At 44.6% G+C, this 22,845-nt stretch overlaps 1 protein-coding gene and 1 long non-coding RNA gene across 2 annotated transcripts in view; one reads left to right on the forward strand and one right to left on the reverse strand.

Moving 5' to 3' along the window:
• Positions 1–16,317, reverse strand: part of PPP1CB (protein phosphatase 1 catalytic subunit beta) — a 28,003-nt gene extending 11,686 nt beyond the window's left edge. The window contains exons 1-3 of the mRNA XM_061367227.1: positions 16,020–16,317; positions 3,293–3,424; positions 128–358 (exon numbers count right to left, since the gene is read on the reverse strand). Of these exons, the coding sequence (XP_061223211.1) occupies positions 128–358; positions 3,293–3,424; positions 16,020–16,071 (415 nt within the window). The 5' untranslated portion in view covers positions 16,072–16,317. The remainder of the gene's footprint in view (positions 1–127; positions 359–3,292; positions 3,425–16,019) is intronic.
• The window catches only part of LOC133219725 (uncharacterized), a 167,161-nt gene that overhangs the window by 137,472 nt on the left and 6,844 nt on the right, over positions 1–22,845 (forward strand). The window lies entirely within an intron of this gene.

The raw sequence follows: 22,845 nt of genomic DNA on the forward strand, positions 1-22,845 counted from the left end.
TTACAAAGTTTCAAAGCAGGTTCGTAGAACACTGAAATCCTTCTAATACAAGAGCCACTACTAGAAGTGTCTCCAAAACACAATATTAGTCTCATACACTGTTTCAGAAGAAATAGGTTTTGCTTACATTCATCATAGAATCCATAGATCCGATTGATGCTAGCACACTCATGATTTCCTCTTAAGAGAAAGAAATTTTCCGGGTACTTAATTTTATATGCCAGTAATAAGCAAATTGTTTCCAGAGACTGTTTGCCTCTGTCTACATAATCTCCCAGGAAAAGGTAATTAGCTTCTGGTGGGAATCCTCCATATTCAAATAATCGAAGCAAGTCTGTATACTGACCATGAATATCACCTGAACAAAAAACAAAACAAACACGTTTACCAAGGGTTAGTGCAACAACATAAAGAGTACACAAATCAAGAACTTAAGTCAGCTAATCACTTTTTATTAACCAATGTTAAAAACAGCATTAATAATTAAAAAAAAAACCAGACTGTTTCATATACAGGCAAGAGGTATCAGAAAAATGAGAGCCATGCTAACATTATAAACTAAAGTAGTCACTAAATGTAAATATCCCACATAATTTGCAGAATTTCTATCTCAGTTATGAAGCCAATCTAAAAACCAAAAACTGCAGAAGTCTTCATAATTAAGCATAAGCTTTCTAACCAAGCTCTAATTTGTTCAAATTGAAACAAGGTCAGAATCAAGCAGAAACATGGCCAGGAAGAATACAGGTAGGCTGGTGAGAAACTGAACACTGTGCTGGCAGAGCATCCCTTCCTCAAAGGACTACTTGTCCTCTCATAACACTGCTGTAACTAAGATTCCCATCCCGCAGCATTTGGGCTAACTCCTCCTTTGATGCAATCCTTCATATAAAAACAATACAGAGACTCCAAGACTGATTCCCTTACAAGACATTCATCCCTGCAGGTATTCCATATTAGGAAAAATAACTGTCACGTTCCTCAGCATACTGCCAGCTTCCAAATTTAACAGGCTTACAATGAAAGAACTCTGTGGGGCAACTACAACACGACTGCATATCAGACTAGCCAAAGTTAACTGTGAGCTGACTGTAAGGTCTAAGAAAATACCAAAGCTACTGCTCTACAGTAACTTGCAAAATACCTGTGATGTATTCCAGGTGACTGTAGAGTTCACTAGCAAAGTGACTGAACGCAAAAAAGCTATGCAAGAAGCCTTCAGTACAGGCTGTATGCTATTTAAATTTAGTACCTCCTGGTCCATTACACTAAGTACTTCTGCTGCTTGTTCAGTGGCAAAATCCCGACTTTGTTAAGCTCAGCTGTTCTCCAGTAAAATGGGAACTACTGTGGCCTTAAAAAAAGCAAAAATCCCAACATACACTCCTCCCTAAAACTTCTTCCATAAAGGAAAAAGGTTCCCAAACCCTTATGCTCTTTAGTTCAAGTCTTAAGACATACAATGGTAGAAGAGTACACAGCTCTATTCCTCTTTACTCTTCCATGAGAAATGCAATACTTTCCTTTTAGGCAGCATTCTTCCATTAGCTATTTCTCACTTAGGAATCACTTCCCAGTTTTCTTCTAATAGTAGTTAACCTTATCTGCTGCCCAATTCCAGACACAACCTGAAGTTTCACTGGCTAAAATAATGTTCACATAATTTGCAACAAAAATGATTCCTGTTCTAATTTGTATTTAGAAACCTCCGGGTCACAGCCGAAAGAAAACACTGATGACTCCTCATTGCTACACTGAGTCTAACAGTCTAGAACTACACTATTAATACATTCCCTGGACTTTACCACCACCAGAATTAACTACCAAGTAACATATTACACAAAGAATACTATAATTGCTTTCGTTGTCTAGAACTTTTCAGCTGCACACAAGGCAGAGGGACCAAAACACTTAAAGGCTAAAGGAACATTTTACAGAAAGAATTCTGTAAATAGAGCAGTATTTACTATTCCATTCAAGGCACTTGTCATTTTAAAATACAGCTGCATATGGGCACAAGTTGCATTGAAATCCACCAGATCCAAAGCGTTTCAGTAGAAACCACACCTATTTTAAAATGGACGTTTACTTTCATCTTACAGTGAAACACAGTCATTCAAGCTGTAAAAGCTTATTTTGAACTGACTCGATTACAAGACAAGACAAACCTATAATGATTCCTCAGGCATTGCCTGAACACACTAAAATAGTACTTCAAAGCCGTGCAGCTGCATATTTTGCTTCTGGTGAAAGTGATCGTCTTTCTTTTACTTTCATCTAGACACACAGTTGACAATCGCTCTAATATTAAATTTAGATGCACCTGACACTTCCTGGTGCTATCACTGTGTTCAGAATCCAACTTAAATGTAACAAATGCCTTATTTAATGTGCATTTGCTACACTATTATTGTGTACCTAACAGTCCTTTTGACTGTCTCAGTGTAAACAAATGATAAGCTTTGAAGGAGGCTAATTATACTTTGACTTATGTGCAAATACCTGATTATTTTTCTCTTTAGGAATACGATGAGACTACTGTAGTCTTTTCAGTGTAGAACAAAACACGATGTGGGGTAAAGCTATATTTTACCTTTAACTTTGTAAATTAGGCAAGCTGTCTAGTTTTTCCTCCCCACCCTATCAAGCAATTAGTCATTTAAAAATGACTGCCACTAGTGGAGGGCGGTTGGTTTTGGGGGTTTTTTGGGTTTTGTTTTTTTTAAATTGGTAATATCCTCTCTTAATGTAAGAAACATTGCTACACTAGGTCTGCCAGGAGGAAGCCTGGGAAGAAGCTAACCCATCTTTCAGCACGTTAGTAATAATCAATGCAAAGACTGCTTTAATTTTAATACTATGACACTTTAAAAAGCCTAATTCAAGAGATTTTATGCTTTCTAAGACTGTCTACTGTTAATAAGGATGATTACCAGCCAGTATTTACAATACTTTTGTAACACTTTTAAGCTTGTGTACCTATTAACAGCAGTGTACTTCTTCAGAAGTGTACAAGGGAGAGGCTGCAAAATCTGCAGCAGGTAAGGGCACAAGCAGCTCTTGCTGCCGATGGAACTTGCTCCTAAATAGCATCAGTAACCTACCGTTAGCTGCCTTTTCTCGACTTAATCCAATCAAAACGCAAAATTACATTTAAGATTGTGAAGCCCTCACTCTAATCTGTATCACCCAGGTCAAGGTCACTTGCCTTTCTCAGTATCCTTCCAACCCACCTAGCATACAACTAGATTAAAACACCGACATAAACCACTCAGATACAAAGTTTACATACCACATATTTTCAGAGGTGCCTCTAGTTCCAGGAGAATAGGCTGGCTAAGAAATATTTCCCGTGACTTTATGCACAAACCCCGAACTTCTGCTTCGGTCATCTGAACAATCTTCCCAGGGCGACATCCTCGTACTGAAATGAGAAGTTTAACAATTGAAGATAACTATCACACAGCAATAGGTAAGTGCAGACGAGCTGTATTTAAAATCTGTACTTGTCAAAAAGCCAGCAGCCCACTCCAGCATATCTACCAATTGTGTTGGAATTATGTATTCCAATGAATTCTAGAATTAATCTCTGTGCTACTGTAACCTACTCTGTAAGGTCAGTATGCATTCCTCTTAAATCAGGTTCTCAGAAGAGAGCCATTTAAGCCTCGCTTTTGTCCATATTTGGACAAAAGCAACTTCAAAATGTGTTTAAATTAACAATCCCATTACACCAGAATATTTGTAATAGGCAAAAAATCCTAAGACTCAAAATCCTGAAAGCACTTTTACATTAGCCCAAAAGAAACTTCTTCAGGACTGCTGAGTTCAACAGGGCTAGCTAAATGCAAAGAAAAACCACTGGCATGTATACACTTCAGGCAGCTGCAACTGCCATATTAGAAACATCCCACTAAAAACTATGAAAGTCTGATGAAACCTTCATTCATATGTAATGGCTCTTGAGTTACTGGAACCTTTACGTCCAAAGACATTCTAATTAGAATTAAATTGAATTGCTAAACCAATAAGCCAGGTACTCTGGCCTATATTTAGCACCAAGTTTTCAAAAGCATTCACATGTCATTGCACTCCAACCAACATCATCTGGCAAGTTTATTTGCAGCTGCTTCTTTCAACAAATACCTATATGATTCCTCTGTCAGAGGCTTTTAAGGTGTCTTTAATGAGGCAGCAAAAGAGAACAAATTCATCTGCACTTTGGCTGATCCAGTTCAGTCTCACATCTCAGCATAAACCAAACTTCAGAGCTCAAATGAATAAGCCAGAATGTATCAGCGTCTACAACAGGTGAACATCCTGTTCTGCCATCTGCTTTACACAGAAGCATTAAATCACAGCAGTACCTACAAGAGAAGCTGGTACAGAACTTCAGAAGTTCAAATGCAAATGCTTTCACAAATGCAAACATAGTAACATATTACTACTAAAAAACTTTATCTGCAACAGCAGGAAGTCTAATAAGATACATTTGTGAACAGAATACCAAAAACTAGTTCTTCACACATAAAGTTCCTGGTTTTTCCTCTCCAAAACAAAAAAAAGTAAGCTTGCAACTTTTTTTTTAATTAATATAACCCCCTTTTTATTTTCACTTAGCTTCCAGAAAACACACTTTAGAGAGGAGATTGGTATCATTAAATGCATTATGTAATGGAAAGAAAAAAAGGGTATGAGGGGAAACATTTTGTCCTAGGTCACCCTGTACTACAGTCCTAAGTGTTAAACTCAAAAAACTCTGCTCTGGTTATCACTGCATACTTCTCCCAGTGTACATCTGATCATTCCAACACTGTGCTATGCATTTTCATTTATTTTTAATAAACACCAGACATACTTGTTAAACTGAGGTTGGGAAGCAGCCACAGGAACATGTGAAGAGGCTGAAATGAAGAACAGTTTTCACAATCACGGAAGAGATGTGAAACTAGATCCTGGGACAGCTAGTTTGAGTGCCAAAATTGCAGGAGGGATTGTCTGCTGCGAGCATATACTGGAAATACTTTGCTCATTAGAATCCCACAAGAATAAGGCTGTGGCATAGGACTTCTATAAGTGAAACTCTGAATCAGTACCAGGTGATATTTACCATATGGTAAGTCACATTCCTTTTGCTAATTAAGATTTCAGCTACACTTGAGAAAGCAAACAGCTGAACAGCTTCTTAGTTACACTTTTGCTGGTGTTTTTCATGCATTCAAATTTTGGCTTACTTGTTAGAAGAACACAAAGGCAGACAGACACCATCAAGGTGAATAGGAAACAATAGATGCCTACAGGCTTTCATCACATCTCAAACATCTACCAAGATTATAGATACATCTTCAGCCCCATGGCAATTACTAGTTTAAAAAAGTAGTTTCTCAGGCCTGCAGTTCTGCACAGGACTGACTACCCAATTTGTGAGGTACCAAAATGCTCCCATCACCGCCTTTTAAAACACTTGCATTCCTGGAGCTTATAAGGATCCCTTTCAGAGACCAGAAACTCATTTTGATAGGCACAATAAACTGTTGCTATGCACAATAGAACTCCCACCTGAAAGAGCAGAGTCTAAATACCAGTGGCTATAATTCTGAAACAATTGTTAATTAAAACAGCAAGGTCACACTGAAGCAGCATGCAGCTCAACTATCTTTTCAGTCCCATTTTTCCTCTACAAACTGATTCCTTTTAGCCTGTTTTGATACGCAATGAAATCCTCCTCTGTAATTAACTACCATCATGTTTCATAGCACCAGAATGAAGCCATTTCACACACATGAAAACCAAGAAGTGACATAACGGCACACCTTTTACATCCACTCATCCACTGTAGTTTCAGAGCTCAAACCCACAAGTGCCCTCCATACACAATATTAATGCTACTGTAAGTAGCACTAGAGCAAGAACAGTGCCTAAAATCGAGACAACAGTTCAAGGAGAGCACTGATAACACTTAAAATAACTTTGTTTTAATCAGTATTTCTTAGAACACCAGCCTTTAGCTCCCTCTGAAACTCACATGGAGGTTTAAACTTGGAAAACTTGCTTTATAGGATTGAGGCTGGATTTTTGCATTAGAAGGCACAGTGCACATGCAGCTCCTGACTTTAAAATTAACTGCCATAGTCAGTATATCCATCATCTTGATGTTTGTTCTCTTCTTTCTGCAGTACAGCCTTAACTGCTGCAAGCCCTTAACAGACAAACCAACAAACAGGACAGTAACTTGTTAGCACGCTCTGGATTCTCCAGATAAGAGACATTTCTACAATTATGGGAAGCATGTCACACTCTGAAGAGAAGATAACAAACACCTAATGACTGCAGTTACTTCCAGCCCTTGAGAAGTAGGATACAAATGTGGGCCACTCAACTTTGCAAAGGCACCCTCCATCTGAACAGTCAACAGCTCCACATAGCAAACACATGACCTCAGTTACATGTGAAACAGTACAAAGCCTGGGCTTTCATGAGGAGTAATCATCAATGATATGAGAAAAACGTTTTTTTTTCCCCACAATCCCTGATCATCAAGAAGGGCACTACATGTTGCAAAAATGGCAAGCTACCATGACCCTGGAAGCCTCAGAACTTTACTGGATTTAAAAGGCACTGAAAGGTGCCCGCGTAGTCAGGCAGAACAGCTGTGCCACAGCTGTGACACAAGTACACAAGCAAGACTAAGCACATCTTTCACCAGCTTACACTTACACCACCACAAGAATTTTGCTCCAGTTGCCTTGACTTGGCTGAGCACTGTATGGATTGTACACAAGAGCATCTGTCATCACATTTAGCTTTTCAAATGCCAAGAACAGATTTAAGAGGAAGTTATGAGAATGGGATCAAGAGCATACATTATGTTTCTCAGACTCACGTACGAAATTCCTATAGCTAATCATTCTTAAAACACGGAAGTCACAGCTGCATACACTGTAACAACTGTAACTCGACGCAAGCTTTTAACAGCACTGCGAAAAAACATCATTTTCAATTGTTCTCATTTATCTGAAGCACAAACAGCATCTCAACAATAAATGTAAATTAATTCTCTTTAGTTTAAGATGCTCTAAACAAGCTTTGATTTACATAAAGGTCTTCAGCAGGGACAGCAATTCCTGTTGTAATACACAATCCTACACGCATAGTGCTATGCCGCAAGAAGCCTTTGCTGCAAGGACATTAAGCACAGTGACATAGAAGAGAATAAAGAGAATTAAAAACAACTTTATGCCTTGTTGCATATCAGGCTATTATTTTAGCACAACAGTAATAGTAATCTAAATGCTGCTCTAATCGATACTAAAATGGTGTCTGCATTTACACAACCTCTGATAAACAACATTAGCAAGTCTATTAATGGCAATTAGTAATCCAAAACATGAGTTGCACAGCAGCAGCAAAGAAAAAAATTCAGCAAAAATAACTGCATTTTTTTAATCCTTCCAAATTCATGCCAGAGAGTAGCAGATTATGTAAGACAGTACCAGAAAGAAAATAAGTAACATTAAGTGAAGTGGGTCAAGAACTGGCTGTTGGAAGTTCTGCAAGCATCACTTTTTGCCATATCTTCTCATGAACTGGAGAAAATACATTTAACCTATTCTGTCATGCTTGTTTCTGCTGTGCCTCTCACTCCAAGTAACCAAGCTCCTTATGTTGTGGCATCACTGATAGAAGTTTCTTCAACTACTGAGTCAGCTGTGGTACACACAGCTGCCTTAAGCATTTATCCTGTGTTCTCCAATACCACACTTGTGCTGATTACTGGACAAAAGACTCACGGTTTTAACATAACATTAAACCCCAGACAGACTTCTAAGTCTCAAAAAATGAGGCCAGTATTATTGCGAGGAAGCAGCCTCCTTTTCCTACACTCTGCTGTTTTGCAGGCATATGTACTTATGTGGCCACACAGTAAACTGCATCCGTGAACTGATCTCTTTTTAGTACAAGGACACAGCAAAACAAAAATGTAATCTAGATAGCTCCCCAAGCTGGAGAATACATCCACTGTGAACTTGTGCTGGGACTAGTGAAGGAATAAGCAGCTGGTTCTGATTCTTTTCACTGTAGTTCCAGCCAAGCTCACTTCTGAAATGATGGCTTTAGACATCTGTTTTGCCAGAGTATATCTAAAAAGAAAACCAAACCCCAAACTACAACACAAGACTGCAAGCATGCAATTTTACAAATTGCATATAAGCAAATCCCACAAGCTTACACTCCCCCTGACATTCTGTGGAATGTTTAATGATTGGTGATTAACAACTATGACATTTAACTATTTATTTCTGGTACTTCAAAGTACTTTGGAGTACTTGATGGATCCTGAACCATTTTTCAATAGTAGGCGCAGAATGGATTTGGAAGCCAAAGGGGCATTACCCATGACTTGGAAACAAACAAACAGTCCTTACACTGTTTTTGGAAACAGCATCCTGAAGCTAGCTGCTCTCAGCATTTTTAAAATCCAAGTAACATATTTTCATGGCTTTAAGTCAGGAATCTTACATTGGATTTTAAAAGCGCCTTTCAGTTTGGAAAGCAAAACTTTGAGTAGAAGTATTTTGTGTACTCAGAACACTTTGTAATTTAAATTGTTCAGCTGTCATTCAGAAGCAGCTCTCCCCATTTTGCAGCAAAACACTGAGTTAAGCCAGCAACGTAATTTTTCAAAGTTTCAGAATTGGTGTAACAGAACTGATCTTAAAATGACTCTCATTCGTGTGTTATTCTGGCAGACAACAATAATATAAATGAAGCCCTGCCACGGCTTTGCTAAATTCCACAAAAGCCAATTGCTGAATATGCAGCTCCTCTACATGGTGTACACAGCAAAGCCCTGCACCTTTCCTATGGTACTTTACTCAAAATCTCCACTAAAAATAAAAGAATCAGCCTTCTAGAGAGGTATTTGCTTAAGAACTGTGCTTACATATAATAATAATATTAAAATCTTAATAAACTTGCCTTCAGTGGATGTCCTTGATATTAGGTATTTTGCTGAAAAACACAGCAATTGCTTGTGAATTCATTTCAGCGGTACATAAACACAAATTCACTGCAGAGTAACAGACCACCCAAGCCTTTAATTTCTAACCAGGAATAATACCAAACAATGAAGTGATGCTCTTCTACCCAATCCTGAATCTACATTCTTAAAATATATACTATCCAGCAGAATTAACACTTGTGAAGACAATACCCAAACAAGCCCATCAAAAGACCTGCATGTCCCTACACCACCTTCACCCACTGTATTTGCTTTCTGTGGACCTGCTTCCTTACACCAGTGTTCCATAAACCAACTGATGGGTCTCAGTCATTCTGTATCATGCACAGTTCCAAGAATTGCTGAATTCAAGGCTGAAGGACAAGATCACATGAGTTACTCATTTCTGTAAGCAAAATGTGTAACCCTAATGCTTTTTACTGGTCTGTATTTACTATTTGTTTAATTACACTTGGGCCTAAAACTCACACAACTAGCCATGTATAAGGTAGAAGCCTCTCACTATGAAGTACTACATGAAGCAGCAGCAATTCCTGTTCTAGTCCACTTGGAAGGCAAAGCTAGCATAAAAGTCTCCTGGAACAAAGAAGTTCAGCTTGTTTCTCAAAGTTTGACTTCCTTTTCCTCTAAAGCAGTGCTAATGAAATCCCTAAAACTCAGGGAAGACAGAGGAAAATTGCAAAGTTATTCAACTCCTGAGAAGTGCCAAGGAGGTAAGTTACTTCAGTTGTAATAAAAAAAAGCTAAGGTTTAACACGACTTTTGCACCTCTTTAACGTCTCAGGTATTTAACAAGTATGGTTATTCATGATACACAGACAAAAGCTTTTTATGAAGCTTGGTGCTAAAAAAAAACAAACTGTAGAAGATGGTGCTGTGAAACTAAAATGTACTAAGACAAATCAAAAAACAGTAAGAGAAGGCAGTAAATGTGCTCCTTTCCATGTTTAAATCATGAACCAGACACATAAGATGCACCTCAGGTTGTAGTTAAGTGTAGGTCTGCTATACACCAGGCCCTGCCTCCTTCATCGTGTACAGCATCTGACCTTACTGAGCGGTACTAGCCAAACATAGCAAGCTTGACTTTGCAGTTCTAAACCATATATGGTGGTGGGGTTTTATTTCCTTTTCCAAGAAGTGACATACCTACATTTGGTGGCCTCTAATGAACATTTAATTGCAACTGTCAGGTATTAAAAATCACCCTTTCTACATTAAATAAAAAGGTCAGGGGGTTTATCCTCCCTTTACTCTACAGTTTAGCTGTATCCTGAGCAAAACACTGAATGACTCAAGCAACAAGAGTGCTGTGTAATACCTAAATGAAACAGTTACTGAATCACGTAGCCTTCAAGTGTCAAAAGTCAGACAGAATAAAGACACACCAGCACACACCACCCAACACTGGGCTCTTGGCCTTCACAGACATTTTTCAAGCCAACTATTCATCATGCACTTATAAACCTAAAGATGAACTGGCTGATATCTGCACTGCTGTACAAACCCCAAAACAAACATCATTCTTCTATCCTTTCTCCCTGTTTAATACAATACCTGCCCACCTAGAAACAGATGAAAAATGCCTATTTTTCTCTCTAAAGACTATTTCAAAAATACATTATTAGCAAGAAACTCTTAAATAACTTCTCGTTTATTTTTCTAATAGAAAATTACACAGTGATTTCACACCAAACCAGGTAATAACTCTTGTTTATTCAAGGTTCACCTCCGTCGTTTCCTTATGTTGTTTCGCAACAGATCATTAAGGTTTATTTTCCTTCTCTACAACTGCCTCTCTTCAGTATCAGTTATGAAGCCTGTGGAACTGCAAGCACTACTACTATATCATACCATAGCAACAGGCTGGCTGGATATTTTAATTAAGATACTAACCAAACAAGAAATCCATTATTGGCTGTAATAGATCAGGCCAGAAGCTCTATGGCATTTAAAATTAGTGAGAAAAATCTCAATTGCTTCATAAGCATTTAAAATCCAAAATCCATTTGAAAAATTGAATAATATTCAAATTTCTATCTTTACCACAACCTAAAAGACCTCTGAAATCAGAAGAAAGTTAAGGTCACAGCTTTCTTAGAAGACATCAAATGACACAAGAACACCACACAACCAGCTCTTAAGACAATTAAAAAAATCACACCAAGCTGAACATTGAAGCAACAACCATTCTCCATGTCTACTGAAAGTCTGACAACTCTCATCTTGGAAAAGCATTTCACAGCTTGCTTGGTGGATCAGTACTGTCAGAACTGGTAGACCTCCCAGCATTACCAAAAATAATATTGTTTTAGAGCAGATCCATATTAAATTCTATCATATGAATTAAAACAGTTAATTTAAAATATGTTAGTTAGATTTAGGCTAGCAAAGTTTCTTGCGTAAGCAAGGTAAGGGGGTTTTTGTACAGCTATATAGTCTTCACAGAAATACAACTTGTATTTAAGGCTGCTGTATGTCTGGGTTTCTCCAAGAACATCCTCTCTTTCATATTGTAAACTCTTCAGTGCTTCACAAGACAGATGCCTACGTATTTGAAGGTGCAGAAAGTCCAGTCCAGCTAAGCTGTCTTATATCTAGAAATTTTAAGACACAACCAGTAAAGAAACACAAAGCCCAACACCCAGACAAAAATATGGCAGTCTTACTTAGCATCGTCCACAGCACTCTTTACAAGTAAGGTCACACCTATTCTAGCATCCTTGCTTAGATAAAGAAGGAGCTTTTCCACACATCACCAAATTTTAAATTGGCTTAGAGCCTGGCTTAAATGTAAAACCCATGCATACATTTATCTCACTGTTTCTACAAATTTAAGGGCACTTCCCACTGAGGAATCATGATGAACCTACATGGGGCAAACACAACACAACAGAAGCAGCAATTTCAGCTGCAGAGGCTAAAAACTGTGTTGAAAGAAGAAAAACTTCTTTGCTCATCCTGAAGAGAAGGCTCCCAGGAGACATTATTGAGACCTATGAATACTTAAAGGGGGCTTATAAGAAAGACTGGGACAGACTGTTTGGTAGGGCCTGCTGCACCAGGACAAGGGGTAATGGTATTAACCTAGAAGAGGGGAGATTTAGACTAGATGTAAGGAAGAAATTTTTCACTATGAGGTGGTGAAACACAGGAACAGGTTGCCCAGAGATGTGATAGACGCCCCATCTCTAGAAACATCCAAGGTCAGGTTGGATGGGTCTCTGAGCAACCTAATCTAGTTGAAGGTGTCCCTGCTCACTGCTGGGAGGTGGAGCTGGAATAGGTGACCATATGTCACATCTGCCGCACTCATGAGTTTCACGTATGCGTATATTCCTATGCTGTCCACAGCTAGAATAGACTGGGAAAAAAATCTATCCACCAGATGGCATAGCTGGGAAGGTAGGAAACAAAAAAAAAAACCATCCACAAACCAGTAACTCAAACCCCTCTCCCTACCCCCCCCCCAAAAAAAAACCAAATAAACACAAAAAGAGTCCGCACACTGAAGCAAAAATGAGGCTATCATTTGTGTAATATAGCACAACTGACCCGGGAGTCCAGTTCTGCATGCCAGTACAAGAAGGAAACATTCTGATGACTAATGTGGCTTGTTTGCTGTCATGGTCACATATCAGTTCAAAACGTTTTAGCAAAGCTATGGAATTTTGTGTTTACATGACCTGCAAATCTCAGCAGATTCACTTATGAGTGATTTATGGACAGAAATCTTATAATAAAGCTCGAAATATCTCTAAGATCAGGCTACATCTAAGAGCACTAGCATCTCCCTCACTCTTCTAGTAAGGAAAAAAGAACTGAAAGTCTGGAGGTAGAAAAAATAAGAGAAAGCATTGCTAATTTTAGACATTATACATATAGTACACACTTTTAGCTTTACTTCCCTCCAAAGAGAACTTAAAAAGCATCACTAGCTAGTTACCAAGTACTACTTACATTGCAAGACAAAATCAATTCAAAACATCGCTCTTATCATTCCTAAATTCACCACCTAGCCAATGAATAAAGAGGATAAGAAATTGGTATATGCAAAAGAACATAGACATTAAAAGTTAATGTCCTGGAAGACTATCCCCATGCATTACGTTATAGTTCAGTTGAGTTTTCCCAGCACGTGCTTCCAGCACGCAAAAGATCACTAAAATAAGTTCAAGGTAAGACTACATGTACATGTGTTGAGGGCTGGGAAAAACTTCCTAATGAATTCCCCCAAGCAGCCTGGATATGGGCCACCTCATAATGCTACTGCAGAAGAAAAAAAGAAAAAACCCACAAACAAAAAACAAAACCACGACAAACGGAGGGTAAGATGATCTGAGGTAATTTCAATTAAAAGGTGAGTTAATGTGTCACATAACCCAACACACCCTCCCCTCTCCCCCCCCCCCAAACGTAGTCTTAAGCAACAAAGGTAAAAACAGTTAAGAGTAACCTAATTAAGTATGAGCAAGAACTCATGACAGCTAATATCACAGCCTAGAAACAGGTGTCACTAGCCAGCAGCCCAGCAACAGCAGGGAAGTTTCCTGTTGCTGTGGCTTTTGATATGAATTTGCTATCCTTTCAAATGTAGGTGCAGCAGCCATTGAGACACAACTGCAAACTGCTATTCAAACTTAAAGCCATCCATTTCACTTAAAGTAACCAAAAGGCCTAAATTTGTACTGCGTAACATTTCATAAATGTGTCTTTTTATTATTTCAATGTGCATTTTCACAGCTCAAAAGCCATGTTCCCCTATCCTTTAAGTCAAAGCTCAAGTGTGGATAATGGACCCAAAAAACAAGCTCTAAACTAATTTCTTCAGAGATGAGAGTCAATAGCAATTTTTCTGCGCAAGCGGCATGGGGAGGCATTCACACTCACTTTACCAGAACAGGTCAGCTAAGCAACAGCATGAGCTCCAGAATGTGAGCTGCCAATTGTACAAAAAACCCCTTCATTGTGAAACACTGCTATTTGAACCACAGCTTAAAATACTGTAAGCTAGCAGAACAAATGAAAGATGTTAAATGGAAGCAAAAATAATTCACACACAAAGCATTCTTTAATGGTTGCTTTTTGTTGGTTTGTGGTTGAGTTGGGTTTTTTCCCCCCACAAATAAAACCTGTAAGAATCTATTCCCTTTCAGATACAAGATGTTGTACACTCCTACTACTGTTAGTAGCTGACAAGCAGAGAAAAATACTCAATTTCCCTTAAGGAACTTCCTAATCTCTGCTCAGAGGAAGAAACAGACTTGGAATCAAGAGATGAAAAATTATAAGCAAAGTTTGGTTCAGAAGTTGTACATAGATATCCCTAAAGCTTTAAAGTACTATGGAATTCAAAGCGCAGATCAGATTGCTTAGACACAAGGCACTCAAACATAACCCCAAAAGCTAAAAAGTTGCAAAACAAGTGTTTATGGGGTATATAAAGGGTATGGAACACACACTTTAAAAGTCCTACTTAAAAAAAAAAAAAGCAGAGTAATATGTAGGATAACAGGCAGCGCAATAATCCAACAAGTGCATATCAAAACAGCGCAGAACCCCAGTTCTTGAAGCAATCTGTATTTAAGTAACTACACCAATGAGCAAAAAGTATCTTTCAAATGTTTTTTAAAGTGTCTCAAAAACCCATCACTACACACATGCATGGTATCACTCAAAAAACCCGCATTATGAAGCCAGCGTTTACTACGTTATTATTTAGTTGGTCTTAAAAACCTACCTACTAATCTGGGTTTCAACATCCAGAACAGGGGAGGTTTATCTGTATTAGTGATCAAAGATCAAAGATAAACTACAGCTAATGATACCGGTAGGTTTCTTCATACCATACTAAACTGCATACTTTAAATCATAAACACGAGCACAAGTGCCCAAAGCTTTTATCTGCTCTAAAACACTGACGTTATTGTTCATAATTTTCTAAAAAGAACAGATAGCAACTACTTAAAAAAATAATCCTCAAAGCCCTAAAAACTCTGCTTTGTAGTAACCCAGCTGAACAAAACTTTCAGACTTACAAAACTTGTTTCACATCCAGAACTGTACATATTCCATAAATTCCTTTCTCTAAGCCTTCTGCAAAGTGATCCAACTATTCAAGGAGTACAGCAACTGAGTAAGTGAACAGTGCATACCCACGCATGCACTCTCATCTCCAACATGCCAGGTATTTGCTGAATGTGAACTAAAGATTAATGGGAAAAGGGGCCTAAAAAGACTATGCATTCAAGACATTACTTACAAAGAAAATGCTATCAGTAGCTCATCAGCTTCTGCGAAAGCAAGAAGTTTTCTCCTTAAAGGCTCACTAATACACACAAAATCCTTCATAGCTTTTATCTACCATCCATTAAAGTCACTTTTGGAGACTGCCCCGTAGGCAGAGGAATGTCAGGGCACTAAATCCCTCTGGTTCCACTGACGCTCACGTACATACAACTCCATACATAACGCAGCTCCAGACAATTTTAAACACGGAGGACTGCGACTAACCCAACCTGAGGAAGGCATAATGCCTCCCATAGCTCAGTCAGCGAGCTTTCTTCAGCTCGCCCCTCAGCCAAGCAGCTGCAGCAGGGTGGAAAGGGAAGAAGAAAACCCAGGCGCTTTATCGTTAGAATAGAAAGGCAGCCACTACACCTAGATGGGGAGGAGAGACCCCCGCACACACCAGCGCCGACAGGACGCTCGAATGCGCCCCTCCTCCCTCCGAGGGACTCCGCAGGGCCAGGCCGGGGTAACGCCGAGCCGCGCCCCCACCCTCCCCGCCTGCCACCCCGGACCCGGCAGCGCGGAGAACACGGTGCCGCTGCTCCCCCAGCCGCAGCGCGGGTCGCGTCCGCCCCACCCGCGTCCTCCCACCCCGCCGGCAGCCCCGTCTCCCGCGGGGAGCCCGGGGGAAGGCAGCGGCGCGCTCTCACTCCCCACAGCGCGGCGTGGGGCTGCAGTCAGATGGGGCCGCCGGCGCCTCACTCACCTTCCAGCAGCCGGGTGATGAGGCTGTCCACGTTCAGCTCCCCATCCGCCATTTTGTGGCCACCAGACTCAGTCCCGGGCGGGGAGAGGGCGGGGTGGAGGGCGCTTTACGGAGGAGGAGGAGCAGGGAGAGGTGGCCGCAGCTGCAGTGGCTCCCCCCACCCCCCTCCGACAGTCCCCTGCGGCTGCCCGCCCGCCTTCTCCCGCGCTGGCAGCCGAAAGCGCCGCACCCGCTCCCTTACAGCTAAATGGGGGGAAGCGGCCACCCCTCCTCCCCACCCCTCCTCCCGCCTCGGAGGCCGCCACAGCGCATGCGCCCCCTCACCCCGGCCGCCTCTCCACCACCCGGCGCGCTGAGCACGGCGCAGGCGTCGGAGGAGCTGGCGGGCTCTGGGGCGCATGCGTAGAGCCTCACCCTCACTCCCGCGCTGAATTCCCGCGGTTGTCAGACGCGCTGCGGAGCGGGTGCTGGTCGGCGGCGCGGGCTGGGAGCTTTCAGGAGGGAGCTGCACAGCCTCACCGGCCCGGGCCGGGGTGTCGTGCCCTGTACTTCCTATGAATCCAAGACAGGGTCAGCCCCTCAGCTCCCGGGGAGCGCAGTGCCGTGAAGCCTTTCCTGTCACGACGGCTGCAGCGCCCGGTCGTGATGGCTGGGTACCGCTGTGGGCTGTCCTGTAGCTCGGAGAGCGGCTCCGAAGACTTCATCGTGTCTGTGGGCATCACTGCGTTTCTCGTGGTGCGCCACGTTCTGCTGCAAGGAAAGTGGCAGCATTAGCTTAAGAAGAAGTTACTTTGGCAGCTATCAATTGGGGACAAAAGGCACAGAAAAAAGTCGTAGTAGGCTGCGTGTAACCTGTGTGTCACCCTTTCTGCTGCCGAAACCGCCTGTGAAAGCTCAGTTTATTGAAAATACGTGTCAGAACTGGAATGACAAGTTCTGCTTTTCATAGCCGTCTAACGCAGCTGTCCGAAGAAGCTCCCAACCCGTGGGGCTTACGTTTCAATGCAGCTAGACGTGCTGAGAGTACTTTTTTTGGTGATTTCTGAAACTTCTTTTAAGATGATCTCTCTAAAGACGTGTTAAGTTTGCATACTTTCGTCAGTGGCTGCTTGCCTCTGGTGGGCAGAGAACTGCTTTAAAATGGAGGTGGTGAAAACTTCTGAACTGGGACAGCAGACAAACACATGTAGACAAAACAGCAAAGTGCAGACGTTCTAGAAAGAACAAAACAAAAACAAGGCTGCAGCTTATTTTTATGCCTAAATAGAGATGTCGATGAAGAAACTTGCCTCTGTGAGCTGGAGCTTTGAGTTATTCCATTGCTCTGTACAAGCCAGCGAAATCCCATCACCTTAAATAACTTCAAACCCTTCTTTTTTTTTATGTTAACCTCTTGAGCATAAAACGCGAAAAAAAAAAAGAAAAAAAAACTCAGAAAAAAAAAAAAGCAATCAGGGACGTCGGTTGGTGGGAGGGGGAGAAGGGCTGATATGAGGGGTGAAAGAAGATTGTGAGGGGAGACGGGGGTGGCCATGACTGAAGATCATGAGGGGAGAGCAGGGGCAACCATGAGGGGGGATCCTGAAGGGAAAGGAGGAGCGGCCATGAGGGAAGATAACGAAGAGAGAGCAGGAGTGGCCATGAGGAAAGATCATGAAGGGGGGGAGAAGGGGCAGCCATGAGGCGGGAGTGTGGGGGGAGAGGAGGTGAAGCCATGAGGCGGGAGTGTGGGGGGAGAGGAGGTGAAGCCATGAGGCGGGAGTGTGGGGGGAGAGGAGGTGAAGCCATGAGGCGGGAGTGTGGGGGGGAGAGGAGGTGAAGCCATGAGGCGGGATCGTGGGGGGAGAGGAGGTGAAGCCATGAGGGGATAGGAGGGGCGGCCATAAGGAAAGTTCATGAGGGGAGAGAAGGGGTGGCCATGAGGGAAGAACAGGGGCAATCATGAGGGGGGATCCTGGGAGGAGAGGCAGCCATGTAGGGGGGGATCATGAGGGGAGAGCAGAGATGGCCATGAGGTGGCATCATGAGGGGAAAGGCAGTCGTGACTGAAAATAATGGGGGTAAAGCAGGGGCGGCCATGAGGAAAGATCGTAAGGGGAGAGAAGGGGCAGCCATGAGGCAGGACCGTGGGAGGAGAGGGGGGGCAGCCATGAGGGGGGATCTTGAGAGCAGGGGCAGCCATGAGGGGGTCGTGAGGGGAGAGTGGGGGCGGCCAAGAGGGGGGGTCATGAGATGACAAGTGGGGTCTCTTGAGGGAAGATCATGAGGGGGGAGCAGGGGTAGCCATGAAAAGAGGATCTTGATAGGAGAACCCTGTCGGGCATGACTGAAAACCGTTATGGGAGAGGAGGGTCAGCCATGAGTGAAAATCGTGAGGGGAGAGCAGAGGCAACCATGCAGGCACAACATGAGGGGAGAGCAGGGGTGGCCATGAAAGAGGATCCTGATAGGAGAGCAGGTTCGGCCATGACTGAAAATCGTGATGGGAGAGGGGGGGCAGCCATGAGTGAAAATCGTGAGCAGGGGCAACCATGAAGGGGGATCGTGGGGGGAGACGAGGGGCAGCCATGAGGAGGCGGTATCTTGAGGGGAGAGCAGGGATGGCCATGAGGAAGGATCATGAGCAGAGATGCGTCGCAATCATGAAAGAAGATCATTAGGGGAGAGCAGGGACAATCATAAAATAGTTAGGGTTGGAAAGGACTTTAAGATCATCCAGTTCCAAATGCCCTGCCATGGGCAGGGACACCTCACACTAAACCATGTCACCCAAGGCTTTGTCCAGCCTGGCCTTGAGCACTGCCAGGGATGGAGCATTTACAACTTCCCTGGGCAACCCATTCCAGTGCCTCACCACCCTAACAGTAAAGAACTTCTTTATATCCAGTCTAAACTTCCCCTGTTTGAGTTTGAACCCATTACTTCTTGTCCTGTCACTGCAGTTCCTAATAGAGTCTCTCTCCAGCATCCTAACAGGCTCCTTTCAGATATTGGAAGGCTGCTATGAGGTCTTCAAGAAGCCTTCTCCAAGCTGAACAGCCCCAGTGAGGAGGGATCCTCAGGGGAGAGCAGGGGCAGCCATAAAGGAATATTGTGAGGGGAGAGCAGGAGCAGCCATGAGGGGAAAAGAGGGGTGGCCATGAAGGACGATCATGAGGGGAGAGAAGGGGTGGCTGTGAGGGAAGATTATGAGGGGAGGGCAATGGCGGCCATGAGGGGGGATCATGAGTGGAGAGCAGGGGTGGCAATGAGGGAAGGTCGTGAGGGGGGAGCAGGAGCAGCCATGAGGGAAGAACAGAGTCAACCGTGATGGAGGATCATGAAGGGAGAGAGGGGGCAGCCGTGAGAGGGGATGGCGAGGGGAAAGCAGAGGCAACCATGAAGAATGATTATGAGGGGAGAGCAGGGGTGGCCATGGCTGAAAATGGAGAAGAACAGGGACAACCACGAGGGGGGATCCTGAGGGGAGAGGAGGGGTAGCCATGAGAGGGGATCATGAGGGGAGAGCAGGGGCACCTGTGAAGGAACAACATGGGGGGAGAGCAGGGGTGGCCATGACTGAAAATCTTCAGGGGAGAGGAGGGGCAGCCATGAAATAAGATCATGAATGGAAAGCAAGGGTAACCCTGAAGGCACAACATGAGGGGAGATCAGGGGTGGCCATGACTGAAAACCATGAGGGGACAGGAGACTCACCCATGAAATAAGATTAAGATCATGAGGGGAAAGCAAGGCCCCCTGAGAAGGAACAAGAGGGGAGAGCAGGGGTGGCCATGACTGAAAAGAGTGAGGGGAGAGAAGGGGCAACCATGAGGGGGGATCATGGGGGGGGGGGGAGAGAAGGGGCAGCAATGAGGGGGGATCATGGGGGGGAGAGGAGGGGCAGCCATGAGGGGAGATTTTGTGGGGAGAGGAGGGGCAACGATGAGGAAAGATAATGGTGGGAGGGCAGGGGTGGCTGTGAGGAGACACCATGAGGGGAGAGAGAAGGGGCAGCCATGACAGAAGATCATGAGGGGGGGATCCTGAGGGGAGAGGAGAGGCAGCCATGAGGGGGGATCTTGAGGGGAGGGAAAGGGCGCCCATGACGGAAGATCATGAGGGGGGGATGCTGAGGGGAGAGGAGAGGCAGCCATGAGGGGCATCTTGAGGGGAGAGAAGGGGCAGCCATGATGGAAAATCATGAGGGGGGATCCTGAGGGGAGAGGAGAGGCAGCCATGAGGGGGGATCTTGAGGGAAGAGAAGGGCGCCATGAGGGAAGATTATGAGGAGGGGAGAGCGGGGACAGCCGTGAGAAGACATCGTGAGCAGAGATGTGGGGTGGTCATGAGGGAAGATCATGAGGAGAGCGCAGGGGTAGCCATGACAGAGAATCCGGGTAGGAGAACAGGTTGGCCACAGCTGAAAATGGTGATGGCAGGGGAGGGGCAGCCATGAGTGAAAATCGTGAGAGGAGAGCAGAGGCAACCATGCAGGCACAACATGAGGGGAGAGCAGGGGCGGGCATGAGAGAACATCGTGAGGGAAGAGCAGGTTCGGCCATGACTGAAAATCGTGATGGGAGAGGGGGGGCAGCCATGAGTGAAAATCGTGAGCAGGGGCAACCATGAAGGGGGATCGTGGGGGGAGACGAGGGGCAGCCATGAGGAGGCGGTATCTTGAGGGGAGAGCAGGGATGGCCATGAGGAAGGATCATGAGCAGAGATGCGTCGCAATCATGAAAGAAGATCATTAGGGGAGAGCAGGGACAATCATAAAATAGTTAGGGTTGGAAAGGACTTTAAGATCATCCAGTTCCAAATGCCCTGCCATGGGCAGGGACACCTCACACTAAACCATGTCACCCAAGGCTTTGTCCAGCCTGGCCTTGAGCACTGCCAGGGATGGAGCATTTACAACTTCCCTGGGCAACCCATTCCAGTGCCTCACCACCCTTACAGTAAAGAACTTCTTCCTTATATCCAGTCTAAACTTCCCCTGTTTGAGTTTGAACCCATTACCTCTTGTCCTGTCACTGCAGTTCCTAATAGAGTCTCTCTCCAGCATCCTAACAGGCCCCCTTCAGATATTGGAAGGCTGCTATGAGGTCTTCAAGAAGCCTTCTGCAAGCTGAACAGCCCCAGTGAGGAGGGATCCTCAGGGGAGAGCAGGGGCAGCCATAAAGGAATATTGTGAGGGGAGAGCAGGAGCAGCCATGAGGGGAAAAAAGGGGTGGCCATGAAGGACGATCATGAGGGGAGAGAAGGGGTGGCTGTGAGGGAAGATTATGAGGGGAGGGCAATGGCGGCCATGAGGGGGGATCATGAGTGGAGAGCAGGGGTGGCAATGAGGGAAGGTCGTGAGGGGGGAGCAGGAGCAGCCATGAGGGAAGAACAGAGTCAACCGTGATGGGGGATCATGAAGGGAGAGAGGGGGCAGCCGTGAGAGGGGATGGCGAGGGGAAAGCAGAGGCAACCATGAAGAATGATTATGAGGGGAGAGCAGGGGTGGCCATGGCTGAAAATGGAGAAGAACAGGACAACCATGAGGGGGGATCCTGAGGGGAGAGGAGGGGTAGCCATGAGAGGGGATCATGAGGGGAGAGCAGGGGCACCTGTGAAGGAACAACATGGGGGGAGAGCAGGGGTGGCCATGACTGAAAATCTTCAGGGGAGAGGAGGGGCAGCCATGAAATAAGATCATGAATGGAAAGCAAGGGTAACCCTGAAGGCACAACATGAGGGGAGATCAGGGGTGGCCATGACTGAAAACCATGAGGGGACAGGAGACTCACCCATGAAATAAGATTAAGATCATGAGGGGAAAGCAAGGCCCCCTGAGAAGGAACAAGAGGGGAGAGCAGGGGTGGCCATGACTGAAAAGAGTGAGGGGAGAGAAGGGGCAACCATGAGGGGGGATCATGGGGGGGGGAGAGAAGGGGCAACAATGAGGGGGGATCATGGTGGGGAGAGGAGGGGCAGCCATGAGGGGAGATTTTGTGGGGAGAGGAGGGGCAACGATGAGGAAAGATAATGGTGGGAGGGCAGGGGTGGCTGTGAGGAGAGACCATGAGGGGAGAGAGAAGGGGCACCCATGACGGAAGATCATGAGGGGGGGATGCTGAGGGGAGAGGAGAGGCAGCCATGAGGGGCATCTTGAAGGGAGAGAAGGGGCAGCCATGAGGGAAGATCATAAGGGGGGATCCTGAGGGGAGAGGAGAGGCAGCCATGAGGGGGGATCTTGAGGGAAGAGAAGGGCGCCATGAGGGAAGATTATGAGGAGGGGAGAGCGGGGACAGCCGTGAGAAGACATCGTGAGCAGAGATGTGGGGTGGTCATGAGGGAAGATCATGAGGGGAGAGCACGGGTAGCCATGACAGAGAATCCGGGTAGGAGAACAGGTTGGCCACAGCTGAAAATGGTGATGGCAGGGGAGGGGCAGCCATGAGTGAAAATCGTGAGAGGAGAGCAGAGGCAACCATGCAGGCACAACATGAGGGGAGAGCAGGGGCGGGCATGAGAGAACATCGTGAGGGAAGAGCAGTTGCAACCATGAGGGGGGATCTTGGGGGGAGAGGAAGGGTGGCCACGAGGGGGATCGTGGTGGGATACCAGGGTGGCTATGAGGGGAAAGCAGGGGTGGCCGTGAAAGAGAATCATGAAAGGAGAAGACGGCTGGCCATGACTGAAAATTGTGGGGGGAGAGTAGGGACGGCCATGACTGAAAATTGTGGGGGGAGAGGAGAAGCAACCATGCAGGAACCACAGGAGGGGAGAGCTGGGGTGGCCATGAGGAAAAATCGTGAGGGGAGAGCAGGGGCAAGCAACCATGAGGGAGCACAGTGAG

This window comes from Neopsephotus bourkii, unplaced genomic scaffold (genome assembly GCF_033783945.1).
Source record: "Neopsephotus bourkii isolate Nb327-2 ecotype Australia unplaced genomic scaffold, CSIRO-AGI_Nbou_v1 NB_1373, whole genome shotgun sequence".
Classification (NCBI taxonomy): Eukaryota; Metazoa; Chordata; class Aves; order Psittaciformes; family Psittacidae; genus Neopsephotus; species Neopsephotus bourkii.